We start from the raw sequence: 20,452 nt of genomic DNA, 5'->3' as shown, positions 1-20,452 counted from the left end.
CCATAGGAACGTGGAGTTTCATTGTCTCCAGCTCACGGCTGGCAACGTAAACGAGCGGCCGTCGTCACCCTGTGCTCGCGGCGAGACGGGCACACTCGATTCCCCCAGCGGGTTGGGACTGGGAAGCGACCGGCCTCGCGGCCGCGGAGGGACGCGGATGGCCGAGTGGAACGCGACGGCCACGCGCTGCCGCTGTGTAGGCCCCCCCCCCCCATGTGCGATCCGATCAGATGCGTCTCTGCGTCTCTGCGTGCGTGCCCAGGCCAACTTGCCGCTGCTGCAGCGGGAGCTCCTGCACTGCGCACGGCTCGCCAAGCAGACGCCGGCTCAGTACCTGGCCCAGAACGAGCAGCTGCTGCTGGACGCCAACGCTACCTCTCCCGTCGACTCCTCCGACCTCATGCTCGAGGTGGCAGAGAACGGCAAGCGGCGGACACCGGACAGGTGCACGCCCCCACCCCGCACCGCCACATGACAGGGGGTGAAGGTAAAGGCGCAGCCCTGCGATTTGCTCGCTCTCGCCGCTGCTGCTGCTGGAAAGAACTCCACTAGAGGGAGCTCTAGAGAGCCCCCCCCCCCCCCCCCCCACTGCCACAGCTGGTATTTGGCCTGCTTTTCCACAATGGCCAGACCTCTTGCAAGATGTGGGATTACCTACACTTTGCCTTACTAACCGTGGTGGAATCCATTTATATCGCTGGGTGGACAGGCTGTGGGCGAGTGAGGGGTATTTAATAACCATTCACCATTGCTTCAACTGCCGCACCGGGAGATTTGGATCACAATTTCGATGACAGAAAGGGTGTCGCGCTGGCCCATGCCACAACTACCTGCAAATAGAATGAATAGCGTTAAGTGGCAGAGGTAATGCTGCAGCGTGGACTTAAAACGCACCGTGTCTAGAGAAGGTGAATATGGACTCTGGAGATTGGTTGTGGGGACATTCCCAGGTGTGTGGGTGCTGTGCAAGAGTTCTTGACATTGGGCTCCAAGGTGGCAAGATGTTAACTACCTCGCCTGGTATACAGGAGGTCGTGGGTTTGATCCCGACCGTGATGACTGTTGTATACTTAGAGTTTGCATGTTTCTCCGCTTGGTCACGTGGATTTTTTTTCAGGTCCTTCAGTTTTTTCCTCTACATTTAGAATCAACATGTGTTTAGAGTATTTGGCTGTTATACATTTCCACGTGATAAGCCACTTCATTGGGCCATCACTTGTGGCCAGGCCGATTCTGACAAAGAGTTACATAGCTTGGTGGGTCCTTCATTAAAATATAAAATAGTTTAGTTTAGATTTGCATCTGTGGAGAGCTTAAATGCTGCCGCCACATCTCAAAAGCACCTTCCATAAAAAAGTCGTAATTTTTCACTTGAGTGGGTGGGGGGTGAAGGAGACGGTCCCTCTGCTGTTGCAACTGAGTCACACGGCAGGCCCCCGGGTGTATTCTGATTACGCCATCACCCGGAGCTCTCGCAGCGGGCATTGTACCATCTTGCATTGGAGGACTGCCCTGGTAAAAACAGCACCGCTTCTGACATCCCTTAAAAAGACGAAAAGTTCTCTGTTGTCACAGTTCGGCAACCGTTATTATTTCCACCGCGGCGAGTGCGGTTGTCGACGAGCGTTCTTGACACCCGCGACCCCTCGTCCGCCCGCCCGCCCGCTCGTACCCGCAGAACCAAAGAGAACGGCTACGACCGGGAAGGACTCCACTGCGAGCCCCCCAGCAAACGCCTCTGCTCCCTGAGCCCCCCGACGCCGCGCGGCTTCAGCCCCAGCAACGGCCTGCCCCACCACCCGACCCCTCCGCCCCCTCTCCCCGGCGGCGCGGCGCCCTCCTCCCACGGCCACGGCCACGGCCACGGCCCCCCGGGGCCCCCGGCCCCCGGCCCCCAGCCTCAGCCCCCGCCACCGCCGCCGCCCCCTCCGCCTCCTTCCCAGGCTCCGTCGGGCCCCGTGTCGGTGCCGCCGGCGGGCGCGTTCCGCGTGGACGATAGCGGCCCCGCGGGCCTGCCCATGACCGCGGCCGCCGCCGCGGCCGCCGCCGCGGCCGCCGCTGCGGCGGCCCACCACACGCTGCCGGCGCACCACGCGTACCGGGAGGTGTACCGCGCGGCGGGCGGTGGTGGCGGAGGCGGTGGCGGCGGCGGTGGCGGTGGTGGTGGCGGCAACGCGGATGTACGGGAGACGAGGGAAAGGCATCGATCCATCGGTGAGGGTTGCGGCCTGCGTGAAAGATTTCTGTGTTGTCGCGGAGTCGAGGGGATAAGGATAACACTGTCCTGAAAAAGAAAATGTATTTCTCTGTAATTAATACGTGACATTGCAAGCAATGGCCCTTCTTCATAGGATAGAGTATCTAGGCCTCATTAATGAGGTCAATCAATGATCGTCACTCAACAGACGCTGGAAAATTAAACCAAGGGCCATTTTCAGAAAGTTTGTTGTGTGGGTATAAATATATATTTATTTTTAATTCCTTTTAGGGCAATGTTAGTGACGAATGGGTTCAGTTTTTTTGTCATGAACTCTTGACCTTGACCTTTCAGGACTGCACGGAGGACGAGTCGAGGAGGTCATTGATCACAGGCTGACCGATCGAGAGTGGGCAGAAGAGTGGAAGCATTTGGATCATGTGAGTAGTGAAATGCACCTGCATATTTGGAGTGTACTTGTCCTTCTCCCTGTGGTTGTGTTGATTTTTATCTGAGGCCTCCAGATTTTGCCTCCACGTTTAGAAACATGCCTTTAGAGTATTTGGCTGCAATACATTTCCACATGATAAAGCCTCTAAGTTGAGCTATCATTTGTGGTCAGGTCGCTTATGAAAAAGAGCTATACAGCTCAGTGAGCCTTATCTGGTAAAATAAAAATAGTTTAGTTTATAGATAAAAATGATGTCCTCCCATTGCATAACTAAGGTATTTTAACTCGACATTACCAAAGCACACTGCTGTAATGTGCACGTTAAATACCTCTTACAATTACATGTTTGCAGTAGTCGCCACTAAACGAACGCAAGCTTCGATACCAAGATCAGACCGCACATGCATGTGGCAATAATTATGATGAATAGACATGAGCCCAGCCATGATTTTAGTAGAAATCATGGCTGGTCATGCACTGACTACACCCAACTCTATCATAGTCTAAAAAACACACATTATCTATGTACGTATGTTGAACGTCTTTCGCACCATACGTAGCCAACCGTGCAAGTGCTAATTTTATCGTTACACAAATCTTACCCCAATTGTAAATAAAATGCGTTAGTTATGCTGGTTCAGTGCACTCGTGTGGTGAATTTCATGGTCATGGGCATCATCTCTCATCGCTGGAAACACTTTGGTTTCCCTATTCACCATTAAGTATGCTCTGACCGCAATGAGCAACGGCCTTCTCTTATTCGTCAGAACCGTTCCCTGCCACAATTCCTGGTACGGTACATTTATGATTTGTGAAAACCAATTTTTTTGTCGTTGCAATCTCACTGTCATCACACTTCGGCTATTTTTAAATATTCCCCACGGTCAACTTAATAGCTTTTTTGTTTCATTTTATAATTCAACGTGGGGGTCACCTTGAGTTCAAGTTATTTTATGCCACAAAGTCAGCACGAGATATGACTTGCACTGGATTGGCTTTGAGATCATTTGTTAAGTGCGACCAATCCCACTGCATCTTTGCATCAATACGCAATAAAGATTTGATTTATAACTGTTATGAATTGTGTTTTACTGTCACCCGACCGCGCACAAACATATACCCACTCAAATTCGCATGCATGCTCACACCTGCTGTTCCACACACGCTCACATGCACACACACCCATACACACACTATACACATACCCCAAATGCAAACTCACGCATACATACACTCACACATACACTCACACTCACTTGCACACGCCCACATACTTACACATGCACACGCGCACGCACGCACGCACAATCGCATGCACACAAACACATCCACACATGCACATGCTCACACATTCATGTGTACACACACACTTGCACGCACGCACGCACATGCACACACGTAGCTGCTGAACTGCATCATGGACATGGTGGAGAAGACGCGGCGCTCCCTCACCGTCCTGCGGCGTTGCCAGGAGTCGGACCGCGAGGAGCTCAACTACTGGATGCGGCGCTACAACGACGCCGAGGACCTGCGCAAAGGTGCGCCCCTCTAAGCCGGGCGTGCCCTGCCCGCGACCCTGCCGCAGCACGGCCCCCGCCCAGAGGGTGCAGGGCCGTCGCTCGACCACGAGCCCCCTGTCTGCCGCCAGAGGCCGTCGCAGGCGGCGCTCTCGATGGCCTCCTGTCACCCCTCGCTTCCTTCGGCTCTCTGCCCAATTACACGACTGTTGAGGGCCCCCCTCGACCCCCTCCCCCACCCCCCCCCGCCCCCCCCCCCACTGCAAATTCTCCACTTGCGATAGTAAACACACACGTCGTGTTCATGGTCTCGTGCATTGCTGCCGACCTCTGGCCCTTTTTCGTCAAGCACACTGCTGGGTGAAGACCTCCCCCACGCCGCGCCAGTTATGTCGGTAGGGTTGTTTGACCGTACTTCACCCTCGTCATAGCAGGTTGGCAAAGGCAGGGGCGGGGATCGGTTCAGATATAATAAACTAAAAAGTATTTGTTTTTTACCAGGAAAGGCCCACTGAGCTATGTAGCTCTTTTTCAGAAGCGACCTGGCCACAAATGATAACCTCAACACAGTGGCTTAGCACGTGGACGTTGATTGCAACCAAATGCTCCAAACGCATGTTCATACAGTTGGAGGGAAAAACTGGAGGACCCGCAGAAAAATCCACGCAACCACGGGGAGAGAGACATGCACACTCCAAATATAGAACAGGCGTCAGGGTCGGGATCGAACCCACGTCTTCGTGTATACCTGGCGAGGTTGTTAACATCTCGCCACCGTGGCGTGCTCGCGACCGATGCTCGCCGTGGCCTCGTATAGATGTTATCCGTATATATCCACGTGGGATCCATATGCTGCATGTGCCCATGTAATGGCTTGCCATGTTGCGGCGCTGTAGAAGTTGTCGCTTATTATTCATATTGTGGTGGAAGGAGCTCTGCGGAGCGTTCACAGCAACAGCAGAGGGCTTCCAAGTGCAGCTGAATGAGAGAGCAGCCATCCTATCAACTGGAGCTCCTTCTCAATCACTTCCCATTCACCAGCCTCAATTTGTACCCAACCCTGGCCAATCAGAAGGGATTTGGTCCACATGGAAAGTGATGGAATCACTTCCTATCCGTAGGTCAACGATAGTCACAAGGTCTGCGCTCAACCTTGGCACTAAATGACAAACCACCTTGCCAGCCATCTTAGAGTACACACGAGATGGCATGTAGGGAACTGTGCCGCGCTGCTGCATGTGCAGGGAAAGCATCCTTCTCAGGGCAAGCGTAGCCTGGTGTTCGGGGGCACTCAGAGACATTCCTCTGCTTGTTTTTGTTTGTGCCCCAGAATCCCAGAGGGAGTTCCCACACCGGCCCATCTCAGGCTACATGCCCGACGAGATCTGGAGGAAAGCAGGTGAGTGCACGGTCCCCCCTTATTCTAACGAGTGCACTCGCCTTAACTAACACCGCCCCACCGCTAGCCAATATCTCCCCTTCGCTCCCAATTTATTATAATTAAGAGGCCAACCTCCCCTCCACGACTTGCATCTGAATTCGTTCAACTTCCCGTTCGTTCCCGCCTGCGCCAAGCATCGGAACAGCTCCGCTGGTGATTCCAAATTAACCAAGAGCAGCATAGCCCCCGACTGATCGACCGATGCCCATTTACGTGCCGGTGCTGTGTTACCTTGTACAGCACGGGGACGGCTGCCATCAGGGCGATCCCTTCGGCCATAAAAGAAAACTACAGCTGGGCATTGATTGGAATTATTGAGTTAAGGGTCTTTGAGATTCTGGGGCAGTTAAGTGCCAAACAAATGGAAATTCGTCATCCCACCTGGGTTCGAATCCTGGTCACGTGGAGCAGTTACGCGCACAGCACCCGCGCGTACGCTGCATCACGACGTGGGCAATGAGCGAGCGCCACGCGCGTCCCCCCCCACCCCATCCCACTGTCCACGCAGAGGACGCGGTGAACGAGGTGAAGCGCCAGGCCGTGGCGGAGCTGCAGAAGGCCGTGGCGGAGGCGGAGCGCAAGGCACACGAGCTGATCACGAGCGAGCGCGGCAAGATGGAGCGCGCGCTGCTCGACGCGAAGCGGCAGGCGGCCGAGGACGCGGCGACGCTAATCAACTCGCAGGAGGACTCGAGCGAGGTGGGTGGTGGCGGTGGTGGTGGCGGGGACCCCGGCGCCCCCCCCTCTCTCCTGAGACCCTCTTGGAGGGTCAGGGGACGGCGTCGACAATTGTCGGCCGTTCTTGCCCCGGGGCTTCGTGACGCGACGCTCCGCGGACCCCCGACGGCGGGAGAGAGGCGGCAGCGCCAGCCGCGCCGGTCGCGCAGGTTCCCCCCCACCCTCCCGCGCCCGGTAGCACCAGTCGCTGGGTTTGGAGCACAGCGCGCTAACCACTGAGACAAAGATCCTCCGTATAGCCTTAACAGATTGTTGGGGCAAGTGCTGTTAGCGAGCACCTATGAAGGCCAGAACGGCACACGAGGGGGTGGGTGGCTAGCACTACACCCGACCCCCTTTGTCTCCCCAGTGGCGATGTTTACACACCGCACTAGGTACTCATTTGAGGCCGAGTCTACCTAGGAGAGGCCCAGGATAGGTTCGAATAATTGTCACTGGTGTTGGCCGTGGCCGGGAATTGAACTCGGGTCGCTGGGTTCATAGCGCTGCGCGCTAACCAAGACACTACCGCTCCCCAAATTAAGACATGTACACACACACACACAGCAACAACACTTGCATGCGTCGTGTTGAGACCACCACACTACCACACTTGAGCGCACCCCTCGAAAATGTCAGGTGACCGGAATCCCAGGTTCGTCATCGCGATCTCAGCGGCGATGGCTCAATAACCTAGCGCGGCCATTGCGAGTTCTCTGAATCACCCGCTGACTCCCGCAAGCTTTTGCAGGCCTCACGGGGTGCCTCGGGCACCCTTGAATTGGGGGACGCGCCTCTCACCACCATGCTCTCACCTCCGCAGAGCTGCTGGAACTGCGGCCGCAAGGCGAGCGAGACGTGCAGCGGATGCAACACGGCGCGGTACTGCGGCTCCTTCTGCCAGCACAAGGACTGGGAGCGGCACCACCACGTGTGCGGCCAGGGACTCCACCAGGGCACGACCGGCGGGCGGCGGTGGCGGTGGAGGAGGAGGAGCGCCGACCGGAGTTGGCGGAGTGCCGGGGATCGGCGGCGGCGGAGGCGGAGGTATCGGCGGCGGTTCCATAGTCGAATCTTCGGCGGTCGCCACGTCGACGGCGGCGGTTGGTGGAGGGGGGGCCGCGGCCGGATCCGGGTCGTCATCCGGCGCCGGCAGCCCCCCAAACAACGGAGCGTCGACGTCGCGGTCCGGCTCTCCCCTGGAGCCGTCGGCGACCGAGGTGGCCTCGCGCTAGCGCCGTGGAGAGCTGCGCCGAAGCTCGGGACTTCTTTGGCGCGACCGGAGGTTGCAGAGGCGCGGTCCCTCTTGTTGTCGCGTTGACGCAGCGTCTTTCTGGTTAAGGCATCGATCGGGACACCGTTGCTGCGTTTCCGTGAGGATGTGAGATTCACTGCTGCGCAAGCTGCGAAAGCTTGAGTCGGTTTCAGACGGCGCTCTGCAAAACGCATCGGGGGTTGCGTTTTATTGAGAGCACTTTGCCAGATCGGTGCTCAAAGTGAAAAAAAAGTGTTCTATTCAGGATTATGAAAGAAAGCACCGGGTCATATTCTCTTTGAACAATCGCGAGGCTGCAATCACCAGGCTGCAGATGAAGCCCGGATTCAAACACGAGGCCGCTTCCAGACCTTGACACGTGACTCACAGGCCTGAGAAAGGAAGCGGCACGTAGCGGAGGAAAACGGTTTTGAACACGAACGAAGCTCTGCGTCCCCAGACCTCCGCTAACGATAGTCTGGCGATGGAGCCGAAACTGGTGGCTGACTCTTGACAACACAACGGATGCGTTCAAATCTCTTAAGGAACGTCATCCTCCTCCTTGCTCTTCCTCCTGCTCCTCCTCCTGCCCGTCGTTGTCGTCGTCGTCGTCGTCTTGCTGTGTTGATCTGTGTTGCTGTGTGGACGTCACTGGGAGAAGGTTGGGCCACCTTTCCAGAGATTCCAAGCATGGTATGACCTCATTTTCCAAACTAGTGAAACTACCTTAAAGTAACGTTTTTTTTTGGATGTACGGATCGCTTTGCGGTGGCTCGGAGAGCAACCTTTTCGTGGCTCGATAAACGTTTCTATCGTTCGAGACAATAAAACACCCTCCTCGTGGAGAATGCCTCATGTAAAATCACCTCTCTGTACATTTTTTTGCGATTGCAAAAAGAAGACAAACTACGACGACAATAACAGCAACAGCGACGACGACGTCACTGCCGCGGACGTTCAAAAGGTTACTTGTCGTTGGGAAAAGGGAAACGCAGCGAAACAATTTTGACTGCCGCGTGGAAACGTGGCGGGGAGGGAAATGGGGGTTTATTGTGTGCCATCATCGTCAACAATCTGTGTGCTCTCACAGCCATGCAGGGAACATCCAAATGATAACAACGGAACAAAAAAAAACACAAAGCAAAATGTTAATACCGATGACCTCTTGATGACACCATAAAATGAATAAAAAATGCAAGAGCTTTTCTTACCAATAACCAAAACATGCATCGTTTAAAACATTACAGTCATAAAAAGAAAATCAGGTTTCTAAAACAAATACAGTACACAACATGCGCATTCGACGAGTTGGGATTCGGAAGTTGAAATGTAAATCTACGGACACGAAGTGAACTCTCTCTCTGCGCTGCGCGTCCGTGTCTCTGGTCTCGACGCATCGCGACTCCGGGGTCGGGGTGACTTCCGGGAGCCTCCGCGAAGCGAGCGTGCGGCTGCATTCCAATGCAATGCCAAAAAAAAACCTACAAAATAATCTATCAACGATGGTAGCACCCAACGGCAGCAGCATCGGTGCGAGCGGCTCGACTGCAAACGACTTCGTTGGCCGCATCTCTCCTGGCGACGCGCTGTTCTCCGGGAATTGATTCACCTCCTGCACACAATGTTTTTGTAAATACTAGGCACGGATCTGTCTTTTTTTCCCCACGGAATGTTTTTTTTCGCACAGTGGAGTACGATGAAAGCGTTCTGCTTGATTTTTTTTTTAAATATATGTTTATTTCAAAATTTAGTGTCTAGTGTTTTTTTTTTCTTCAGTTATTTTGTACCCAGTGATATACAATTGCAACCTGGAATGTTCTGTTTCTAATCTGAAGTCGTTTCAAAAAAATGGCAACAACAGTTTAGTTTTAGTTTCAGGCGGCAATTCTGTGACATGATGCGATGTTTCACTGCTCGCTGACGACACTGGAGATGCGATTGGAATACAAGTTAAGATGAAAAGACGCAAGTTGCAGGCCACTGCTCCGACAATACGAGAACGTTTAACCATCGTTTTCTGAGTCACCCAGTTTGTATGCTCATTTTCTAATTAACTTTTTTTTTTGCTTTTTTATCCCGAGTATATTCAATTTGTATTGCCAATCATGTCAAGAGATTCTCAGTGAGCAGTGTCCCTCCCTGTCAGGGAACAGTCCCTTCAGGATGACATAACAGGACTCATTCTGAAGTGACTTCATCACACCAGGGGCACACCTTTTATATGCCCCGCGCGAACCGTTTTTGTCACGTACAAATGAAAACGAAAATAAATCCCTGAATATGCCAAATTAAGTGACAGCCGGATTTTACGTCATAGCTTTGAACCAACCTACAGCTATGGTCAATCAAGCCATATGATCATTCTGATGTTAGGAGGCCTTCATCCAGTAGTTATTTGTTTTTATATATGATTTGGATTTAAAGTAAGGATGTCGGCTCAGTGCTTGAGCATTAGCTACCCAGGCCTCTCCTCATTGTACTGATAATTTAGTATCCTGACAATAGGCTGATCACTCAGCCTGCAAGAGACATCCTAAAATGAGTACCATGGAGTTGACTTACTTATTTGCCATTGTAGTGGACTACGATGGGAATTTTCTACGTTGCACTTTTAGTTAAAATTTAATTGGCATATTCTGATAACTGATTCAGTACAAGTTGCAGCATTTTGTTTTTACGGGTGAGCTCACTCATGCAAAAATGACAATCACTAGATTTTGCTAAGATTTTTCTCCCGTGCAACGCAGTCTCCCACGTTCCCTGAGAACATTTTCGTCCGATTCCGGATTCGCATTTCCAGGATTTGAACGATGAAAAAAGCGAACGGGACTTAACGCGCGATTTGGAGCGACTGTAATCATACTTCACTGTGCGAAAGTGATTCTCCGTTTCTCTTACATTTTACCTTCACGTCTTTGTGAACTGTTCCAGAGACTGTAAGGCCCTCACGTGTTGCGAATGAAACCTGCTGGAACACAACATCACGAAGGCTTTTTTTTTTGCTCAGGTTTTAAGTGGTTGACCCTCTACTCGCGAATGCATTCTGTTCATCCGGTTGGAAGTGACACGAAGCCCCCTTAAACAAAATAAGAAGCATAAAATGCAATCACCTCAAGTCTCGACGTCTACAGCCGACATCATCCCAAATAGAAAAAGTTGTGTTCATCCACACTATATATATTTACTAAAGACATGCACGCGCGCGTGTGCGTATATACCGTACGTTTATATTGTAAGGCCTATGCCACATGTCGCACTTGAAACCCGTTTGAAGGTTGTGACACTCATTGCTTCTGTGCCACGACAACGCGGGGCCCGTGGCACTTGCGGAGAAGTGAAATCACAGGCGAAGGGTGTTTTGTGCCCCCTTGTCCGTGTCATCACGGATAACAGGAACAACCTATTACAGGTTCTCCCCCTTTATATATATATAAAATGTACAATAACCCTTTGCCGATCCACTGCTGGATAAATGCCTCCCTCATGTGTCAGTCCTAGGGGGAGGTTGTTTGACCATACTTCACCATGCTGGTCATCGCAGGTTGGTGCGGTGAGGAGGCCCCATGTCCGGTTCTGATTTCACTCAACACGGATATTAGCCACGGCCTGGAATCGAACTCGGGTTGACAACCTGAATCTCATTTTTTCAGGTAAAAATGTTAATGGCGGGGTGAGTATTGTGCTTGCACCCCATCCGCCCGTGGCCTTCCCGTTATCCGTAGCTTTGCAGATAACCAATCGTTGGCTGTACCCTGCGGATAATGGGAGTTGTGGATAAGAAGATGCCACACAAGATGAGTGTCATTGTATCGTGTGTATGGGCATGTGGTATAGGATCATACAGTATATGAAGTGTTGAGTATATACACACACACAAGTCGTGCATTGTAATTCAAAGAAATAGAACTACGTCCACATGAAGAACTGAAAAAAAAACTTTACAAGAGCCAGGGCCACGCTACCTGTGATGTGGGTGAACCCTGTGGATTTTACACAAAAATGGAATGCCGGTGGGAAGATAGCTTTGGAACATCATTCCTTCCCATCCGAACTATAACGATGTTCGTTTTCATTCTGCAAGGACAACGCTGAGCAATCGTCGACGAAAGAGACCCAGTTAATTTATAACGGAGAAGGCACAACTGGGTTCCAAGACTCTTCCTGTTGGCGGGAGGGGATTAGGGGATTCATTCCGTCGGCAATGAAGCATCGAAATCGCAGGTCACGGGGGGAGCGAATGGGGTTTGCGATGATCTTTGCGACGACCTCTGAACACACGTTGGACTTTGCGGGGCTCGTTTTAATTTCATACCAAATAAAGGCGTGCCAATTATTCGGCGGAGTGGGTTTAAAAGTTACAACAACAACAACAAAAATGTGAAAAATGTTAACATGCGATGTTAGCACGAAATAAGCTGAACGTTGTTGCTGAAGTCATCCCGTGGTCGCCGCCGCTGCGATGTCCGACTCGACACGTCAAACACTTCAGCCGTCGGGCTGCAGTTACGTGTCTTCTCCAAGGATTGAAGATCTAAATATATATATAAATATACAACATAACCTCAAATTCTTGTCGATAACGGTTAACAGGTACATGGTTGTCGTCTGTGTTTGCTGTCGTTTTTTTCACATCTCTCATCTTTTCCAATCATTTGTGTGAACTATATTAATGGCACTCCTCATATAACCCCATCTCCACCACCCCCCCCCCCGACTACCCCTATCATTAAATGGTTGGTTCCAAGCCTCAAGTGCTGGCTTTAACACTTTGGAATCTGCCACTCACGAATCAGGGGGGGGCGGGGAGGTGAGTGAGAGGGTTTGGGCAATTATTCAGGGAGGGAACTCGTAAAATAAAAAAAATAAAAGATGTTGGAAGAGTCAGTCGCTGAACGGTGAAGACAATACTTTCCTCAAAAGGCTGCACGATCGATGGACAGGCGCTTTTTGATATTCGGTGTTCATGTACCCCTATTGGTTTTGTTTCTGTGAAGCATCGTGGTTCGTGTCCTATCGTGCTCGCTTCGCACAACCAATGTCTCGAGTGAATGATGGCGCCGTCACTTTCCACCCCGTCCCCCTTGACATCCTTACGAAACGCAAAGTATTATTCATTATTTGGCACGCCAAACGTTTGCCCCCCCCCCCCCTCTGTTCCGCTGAGCAGCAGTTGCCCAGTGAACGTGCCAACAACGTTGGGCACAACGTTTCTACGTTCTAACTGCGCGGGGGTGGCGGACGATTCGTTACAAAAAAAATATTTGTTTGCAACTTTTTACTTTTTTCAACACGGCAACAAATATCGAGATGGTTTGTGTCGCTGTAAAACCTCGCAAATATATATACACGCGCACACACACACACGAGTCACAAAGTTGTGTATAATGATAAAATAATATTTAAAAAATTCACCATCTCAAAGTCACGTCCTTACGAATGTGATTGGGGGAATCAATTTGCATTCGGCCACCGTACAGCGCTCGAGTTGATCTCGACAGGATCGTGAAACCAAAAACACGAAGCGCTCACGTTGGTCTATCGGCGCACCTCCTCGCCCCTTCTCAATGTCGTCGCATGCACGAATTTGATGGGTCGTTCATGGGGGAGTACAACAAAAATACTTTAAAGTCACGGCTATAGCGCCCTCTATTGGCTAGGCCGCTCGGGGTTACCCCCACCTCATGGTGGGGGGGAGGAATTTGAAAACCCATACGGCGGAACACGGTAGCTGGTCGGCAGGATTTCGAGAGGTTGAACGGGTGCAACACACGTGGACAAAACAAAATTTGACCCAGCATACATGGACAAAAATTTACCCAACCCACATGGACAAAAACAATTTGACCCAACCCACATGGACAAAAATTGACCCAACATACATGGACAAAAATGTACCCAACATACATGGACAAAAATTGACCCAACATACATGGACAAAAATGTACGCAACCCACATGGACCAAAATTTTTACAAACGCACTTGGGGGAATACAAAAAATTGGCAGTCTAACGGTGAAGGTTATTGACAGACGCAGATTTCGAATGCCACGTTTACCGTAGATCCACGTTTTTTATTAATACAATGGCACCTGACGACGGTCTAAATTCGCAATTATTTCAATCGCAGCAGCCAGCTGCCCTCACGTACACAAGCCGGCTTTAATCCAGGTCAAATAGACACAATCTGCCGTTGCTGAACCCACAAACCATCTTGGTATTTGTTTCCAAACTTGATATACAGGCTTCGATAAGTGCGGGGGACCTCGCTTCAGCACACAACTCGCGGACGATATCTGAAACTGAATTGTTGCATGCCTGCACATGTCCCTGTTAATTATCTTCAAACCGACAGTGTAAGGTATAAGAAAGACGTGTTAGATGATCTAAGTAATATCGTCAGCTCGCAACGTATGGGTTACATTTGCATGTGGGAAGGCGCCCCGCTGCTGCGTGCCAGTGATGTTGTGGATTTGTTGATGATCGGAAGGCGACTTTGGCAGTAGCCAGGAGCAGGCAGATGGCTTTTTTTCAGGATCTGTGGCTCGACGGTCCGTGCCACGAGTGGTGCAGCCGTCACGCGTGCTTCGCACGATGCAAATGCCGCCCAACCGTTTCGCAGCATCCATCCCGAACGTTCGAGTTAATTTCTCCAGCCCGTCATCAAAATGCACAGTCCTGTGGCATATTTCCTCATTTAATCTTTCGCCGACTACTAATTGTTCCGTGTTGTAGACCTGTGCTGGAATTTTTGTTTTATTGGATTTTAACCGTGGCGCTTCGGTGCCCTCTCTCCGTGACTCGGCCTCGTGACGGGTCTGCATTCAGGAGCACAGCCGGGTAGTCGCGTCCTCAGTGGATTCTGGCAACAACAAAAAACCCAGCACCACGTGCATAAAGCACTTAATCACACATACACACTCGTAACAAGCACGGCGATACTGAACAGGAAGTGGTGTGCTCAGCGCCACTCATACACTACCACCTTTGTCTCCCCAGAGCTGATGTTGACAGTGGCCAGCACTTGTATCGGGCTGAGTCAACCCAAGGGAGAGCCAGGTCTGGGTCGTCGAGGTTCTCATTGCTGCTGGTGTTACGTACGGTCTTGAAGGGTAGCAAAAGTGAGAGACGCTCTTTCACGTTGAGCCACACAGCCAGTCGTGGCCAAGTGCTGTTAGCGTGCAGCTATTGAGACTGAACTGGTGCCCTGTGGGGTGGAGTGGCCAGCGCAGTGCATGCCCAGCCACCTTTGTCTCCTCGAGTGCCGACGAAGATGATGTCACCACACTTGGCACTCACTTTACGGCTGTCAACCTACAGCAGACAGACACACACACACTTGCGCACGCTTTCCGTCTTGCTTGCTGCCCATAGTCGCGTGGCATGCTGTGAAGCGGTGGTTATGCTTTGTTTTGTCATAGACGTAGCACTCGCCTTTCATCTCGTTCTATACACTACATCCACCCACGCACACCGCAACACTTGCTATGTGCATAGCTGTAAAAGCTGCAAACAAAAAAAGTCAACAATTAGTCGAGTATTCGTGGATTGATTTTCTAGTGGAAATTTTGAACTTAAAATTCTACGACTTGGACGCGCCGTTGTATGCACGTTTAACTTCTTTCGCACCGTACGTAACCAACCGTGCTAATCGGAGGTTGTAACACGTGGACAGTGCGACTCGGATGCGTGCCACGCCCCAGTGCAGGAGGCTGCCGCACTTCATGCCTCGATGGAACGCGCAACTGTCACGCATCTCCCTGTCCACACGGGCACGGCAGTGACAACCCATCTCGATTGGCTGCCCTGGGCTAGCGGCATTAAAGTCCACATGCCCACGGCTTGGGACCAGTGCCTCCGTATGACGGACCCGCCCATGTGAAATATATTTGCGATGCTAACTCAATTGGATAAGCAGCAATTCTCCCAAACGGCAAGGGACGTGAGTTCGAATTTTGCTCAGGTTTGATTTTGGCATCATGATTATCATCATCGCTAGTACCATCAGTATCATCTCCAGGTTGGGTAAAATAAGCAGCACCCCCGTTAACTAGCGAGATACAGATGATCATGATGTTGTTGTTGGCTAATCAACGATACATGGGGCCCTGCCGTGGGCAGCAGATATGATTGCCACCGCTGCTAGAGGATGGACCCAATGATGGAAGTTGTGCACTGATGAATATCTGTTTGAGCTTGGGGATGGGCCAAGGTTACACGGTCATTAGCGGAAACATGTTCAATCTGCGCTGAATTATGATGCGGTTTAACCTGAGCTCTTGGCTGAACGGTTCATAGGGTTTTAGTGGTCTTTGTACGGTACAAATATGAGTAATAATTAAGGAACGCTATTGTAACTTCGTGGCAATGCACACAGCAACTTTGGCGTTTATAAAACTTCTAACAACTTATATTTAGTTTTACTTCCAAATCCCATCATCATCGATTGCATATGCATTCTTGAGTGTATAATAATAATCACATTGCAGCGTCACCTTTTTTGAAATGTCCTTTTTCAGCATCATAAGTGAACCATTGTGTACTCGAGTAGATACTTCAAATCTCTCTGTGCGTGAATGCATTATGCATAATATCTGGCAATGTTATTTTCTGAGCAAAAAAAATTACCGCCCCCCCCATCTACCCCTCCCCCGCGCCCAGAAAGCTGTACGTGTTGTGATGAAATAACGCGATAGACGGATGACGCAGCTTCATTGCGGTGGCTATGTTGCATGTTAAAGTGTGTACATACTCTTATGCAGGGTAACTCCCTTTTCTTTACCTAATGATGACATCGTTTTCGTTCCTTTGAATTGTCAGCTAAGCAGATGTTAAACATTACCGTCTACCTCCTAAACAGGACATTTCGCTCTTTGCCAGAGGAAGCTTATTTTAACCAAAATCGCTAGGAAGCTAACTCATGATATGATAATAACAAAATGTTAACAATAATAAATAATAACAATAACAATTAACCAAAACTATTCGTTTAGCTACAAACCTTTTTTTGACCTGTGTGTAGCAGGCAAAAACGTAAGTCTAACAAACCTCAACTTTTTTTTTAATGCAGTACTCAAAGGAGAGTAAAAAACACAAAGTACAAAACCCCCTCTGTTTTGTTATCTGTGATTCCCTTAAACCTCGCCCCTTATAGCGCTCGTTTACGAAGACACTTATTTGCAATTGTTGTACCTCTGTCGTTAAAGGCGCGTCGGAATGAAGGGGTCTTTTAAGCTGCATGCGGTTTCACCTTAAGCGTGAACTCACAATTTATAAAAGTACAAGAAATCTGAATTCGATAACGGGTAGCGCTGGGTGCGGAGAAGGAAAACAGTGCCCGTTTCTTTTGTTGTTTTTAAACCCGCTTTCGTTTTAAAAACAAAAGGCAAAAAAATCTTACCCAAAATGTCATGGCTCCGTGTCAAAATAAAAGCGCAGTGCATAATGTTGCACCCAACAATGTATGCAGGGGGGTGGCTTTTATTTTGATAAGTGTGTAGTCTTGGTGAGTTTTATTGAAATAAAATACCATACATTAATGATGATGATAATAATAATACAGTCTTGCTGGGATGTTTAATATTACATGTTGTGGAGAAAAGTAAAAAAAAATGGAAAAATGTGAAAAACTAAAAATATAAAAATGCATGTTACATGTTATGATAGTTAATGGATGCCAAAAATAAAGACTGCTTTAAACTTGGCATTATCAGTGTACCCTGGTGTAGTATTCCGTTGATATTTTCTGACAGTGCTCTCTCTTCACATGCTTATGTTGAAAATTGTGTCAACAATTTACGTGTGGATAGTGTATTTAAAAACGTAGCAAAAAATGCTTCTTTAAACACAAAGTGTCAGGAGAATTGGTTTTGCTGGTTTTGTATATTATTCCTTTGAGTCTCTTGTTCATTTTATTCGTGCTTTTATAAGCCAGAGCTGAATTTGGAACATTTCAGCACTGGTTTTAAATGCTAGATTGTATGTGCCGGTTACAAACATTGAGCTATCTCGTTTGATAAAACGTGGCTTAAGGCCACAATACACACACACTCACGAGATCTGGGTTCAACCCAAGATATTTAAAGACATTGTGCAATAACCTTATTTTACAAACCCTAAAAAATAATAGTAATAAAAAGCCACCCTAGGTTATTAAAGATGCATAACATGTGTTTGTTGTTGTTGCAGATTTGCAAAAAAAAGGGTTCATTTGTTTTGATTTTGGCCTAGCCGGTAAACACGTGTTGATAAATGGGTTTCTGGTTGTGCTTGAAATGAAAAGAAAAAAAAAATATTACGGTATTTTACGTGCGGCTTTAAAATTGATGTGTGCTTGAAGCTTCATTCTTCCCTGGTTAGATGTGTTTAGGTGAAATGCAAGTTGGATCTATTGACATGTACGTTTTGCTTTGTGTCATTTTGAGCTGTATTATACGTGGACTTGTGTGCCGTATTTCACCCTCTATATATGAATCAGGTATTGCTTGTATATTCATAAATGTGTTATAAAGCTTATTCATGATTCATCTAACACGACTGTGCCTCGTGCTTGTTGTTGTTGTTCAAGCGGTACCCCGAGAAGTTTCGCTCGCAATCGTTTTTGGTCTTCTGCCCCTTTGTGATTTGCCATCAAAGGTCGATATCCCAAATAACTATTCACTATTTTTTAGTTTACCAGGTAAGGCCCACTGAGTGATATAGCTCTTTTTCAGAAGCAACCAGGCCACAAGTAAGAGCCCAAATGAAGTGGCTTATCATGTGGACATTTATAGCAGCAAAATACTCTAAAAAAATCCACACGACCACGGGGCGAACACGCAAACCCCAAATATAGAGCAGCAGGCATCAAGGTCGGGATCGTACCCACGACCTCCTGTGTACCAGGCCAGGAGTTAACACCTCGCCACCGCAGCACCCAACTCAGTCACTTGAGGAGGTGGGCAGTAATGCGTCTCACTATAGCCTCTCGCTACCAAATGTGTGTACAGGCACCTTCTCATGATGCCCTCCCTCCTGTTCATTGCCTAGTCTGTACATGTGACCGAACCTCCGGCGGTATCGCTGGTCAGGGAGTAGATGCTGGCCCCCTCGCTGCAGTGTGCTGGGCCCGCCGGCGATGTGAATATATCCCGACGTTCAGCAACAACTCCCTCTGCTCTGATGCTAAAGGAATCAGCTGGGTAGCCGGCTCAAGGCAACGTGGCATCAAAGTATCCCAGCTACCTACCCTGGCCTCCCGGCAAGAGACCAGGGGAACACAACTGCCAAGGATTCCCCATGAGTAACGCGACCAAGTGCGTCTTTGTACCGCTCGCCGGGCGGGTTCACAAAGAACGCGCAGCCTGCGTTTTCACCAGTCAGCGGTGACAAGTGTGCTACGGTGGTCATCACCGAAAGCCTCAAACTACGCAAACCATCTCGCATCTGGAACACGAGGACCCTCTGCAAACCAGGTGCCATTGACACGTTAAATCACTTGAGAAGGCAAGAATCAGTAGCATTGGCCTCCAGGAGGTGCCTTGGTGTGGTGCTGGTTCAACCACTGCAGGAAACGACACCATCCTGTGGTCGGGGTCTCCTGATGGCTCCCCTCGGCTTGCTGAGGTGGATATTGCCCTTGATCGGACAGCCAAGTCAGCCCGATTAGAATGGAACCATGTGAACAGGCAACTGATGGCTAGATTTAGGCACACCCTAGACGGTGGCATATGCAACCAACGAACGAAACACCCGACAAGATCAAAGACCACTTCTACTAGTCTCTAGAACAGTCCCTAAGGGGCCGTCCATAAATGACGTGACGCGATTTTGGACGATTTTTGATGCCCCCCCCCCCCATCGTCACACGGCGTCACAAAAAGTCAGACCCCCCCTCAAATATGACGTCACAAAGCTCTGCCCCCCCCCCCAATATATATAAAACATGCTTCAAATCGCTTTAAACTATTGTCATTGTAGTGCGTATTTAATGTGGCGCTGCACTCTGATGTTGTAGGAGAAAACATTTATTAAAAAGTCTATTTAATTAAGTAGAACGTGCTGTCTATATTCATTTAAAGTTGCGCATTTTGATGCGACGTCACATTTCTGAACCCCCCCCCCCTCGTCACACATCGTCACAAATGTCTGACCCCCCCCCCCAGGTGCGTGACGTCATTTATGGACGGCTTCTAAATCTCACGAAACTTCTTCTTCCTAGCGTTGTTCCCGCTGTGGCGCAGGGTCCGCTTTTCGGCATTGTCTTCTCCATTTGGCTCGGTCCAGGGCATCTTCAGGGGATGCGTTGACCGTCTTCATGTCTTCCTTTATTCGGTCCATCCATCGCTTCTTCGGACGTCCGCGTGGACGGCGGCCCTCTGGCTCAATACGCACGGCAGTCTTGGCCACTGATGACTCTTCACTTCGCATCACATGGCCGTACCACCGAAGCCTTGCCTCAAGCATCTTGTCCGCAATGGGGGCTACACCAAGTCGCTTCCGAACGTCTTCGTTCATGACACGATCCCATCGAGTGAGCCCGAGGCTCCATCTGAGCATCCTCATCTCCATGGTGTGGAGAGCTTGTTCGTGTACAGTTGTGGCTGGCCAGCACTCGGATCCATAGAGTGCCACCGGCCGGACGATGGTCTTGTATATTTTTCCCTTCAGCCTATCCGGCATTTTCCGATCACAGAGGACTCCGGTGACTTGCCTCCATTTCATCCACGCCGCATTGACTCGTGACCTCACATCAGTCGTGATGCTACCATCTGAGCTGATGGTCTCACGAAACGACGGGACCTTATTATGTGCCTCGGAGATGTCAATGCAGTCTCTGGCACTTCCAGAGAAGGCCTCCGAACTGTGGTGGCCACGTGGCAGCGACACCCCCAACAAT

The 20,452-nt window shown here is 49.9% G+C and overlaps 1 protein-coding gene across 2 annotated transcripts in view; it reads left to right on the top strand.

Annotated features, from left to right (window-relative positions):
- Positions 1 to 18,106, top strand: part of LOC133350814 (protein CBFA2T1-like) — a 79,490-nt gene extending 61,384 nt beyond the window's left edge. The window contains exons 5-11 of one of the 2 annotated variants that reach the window (XM_061565569.1): positions 263 to 444; positions 1,679 to 2,214; positions 2,552 to 2,637; positions 4,051 to 4,186; positions 5,496 to 5,564; positions 6,115 to 6,305; positions 7,147 to 18,106. In XM_061565569.1, coding sequence (XP_061421553.1) covers positions 263 to 444; positions 1,679 to 2,214; positions 2,552 to 2,637; positions 4,051 to 4,186; positions 5,496 to 5,564; positions 6,115 to 6,305; positions 7,147 to 7,644 — 1,698 coding nt within the window. In that variant the 3' untranslated portion in view covers positions 7,645 to 18,106. The remainder of the gene's footprint in view (positions 1 to 262; positions 445 to 1,678; positions 2,215 to 2,551; positions 2,638 to 4,050; positions 4,187 to 5,495; positions 5,565 to 6,114; positions 6,306 to 7,146) is intronic. The other variant, XM_061565570.1, reaches the window with a different exon arrangement.
- The last annotated feature ends 2,346 nt before the right edge of the window (positions 18,107 to 20,452 follow it).

The sequence above is a fragment of the Lethenteron reissneri genome, chromosome 35 (assembly GCF_015708825.2).
Source record: "Lethenteron reissneri isolate LAM-NWPU_2019-01 chromosome 35, ASM1570882v1, whole genome shotgun sequence".
In the NCBI taxonomy this organism is placed as follows: domain Eukaryota; kingdom Metazoa; phylum Chordata; class Hyperoartia; order Petromyzontiformes; family Petromyzontidae; genus Lethenteron; species Lethenteron reissneri.
This window is presented reverse-complemented; position numbering and strand designations above follow the sequence as displayed.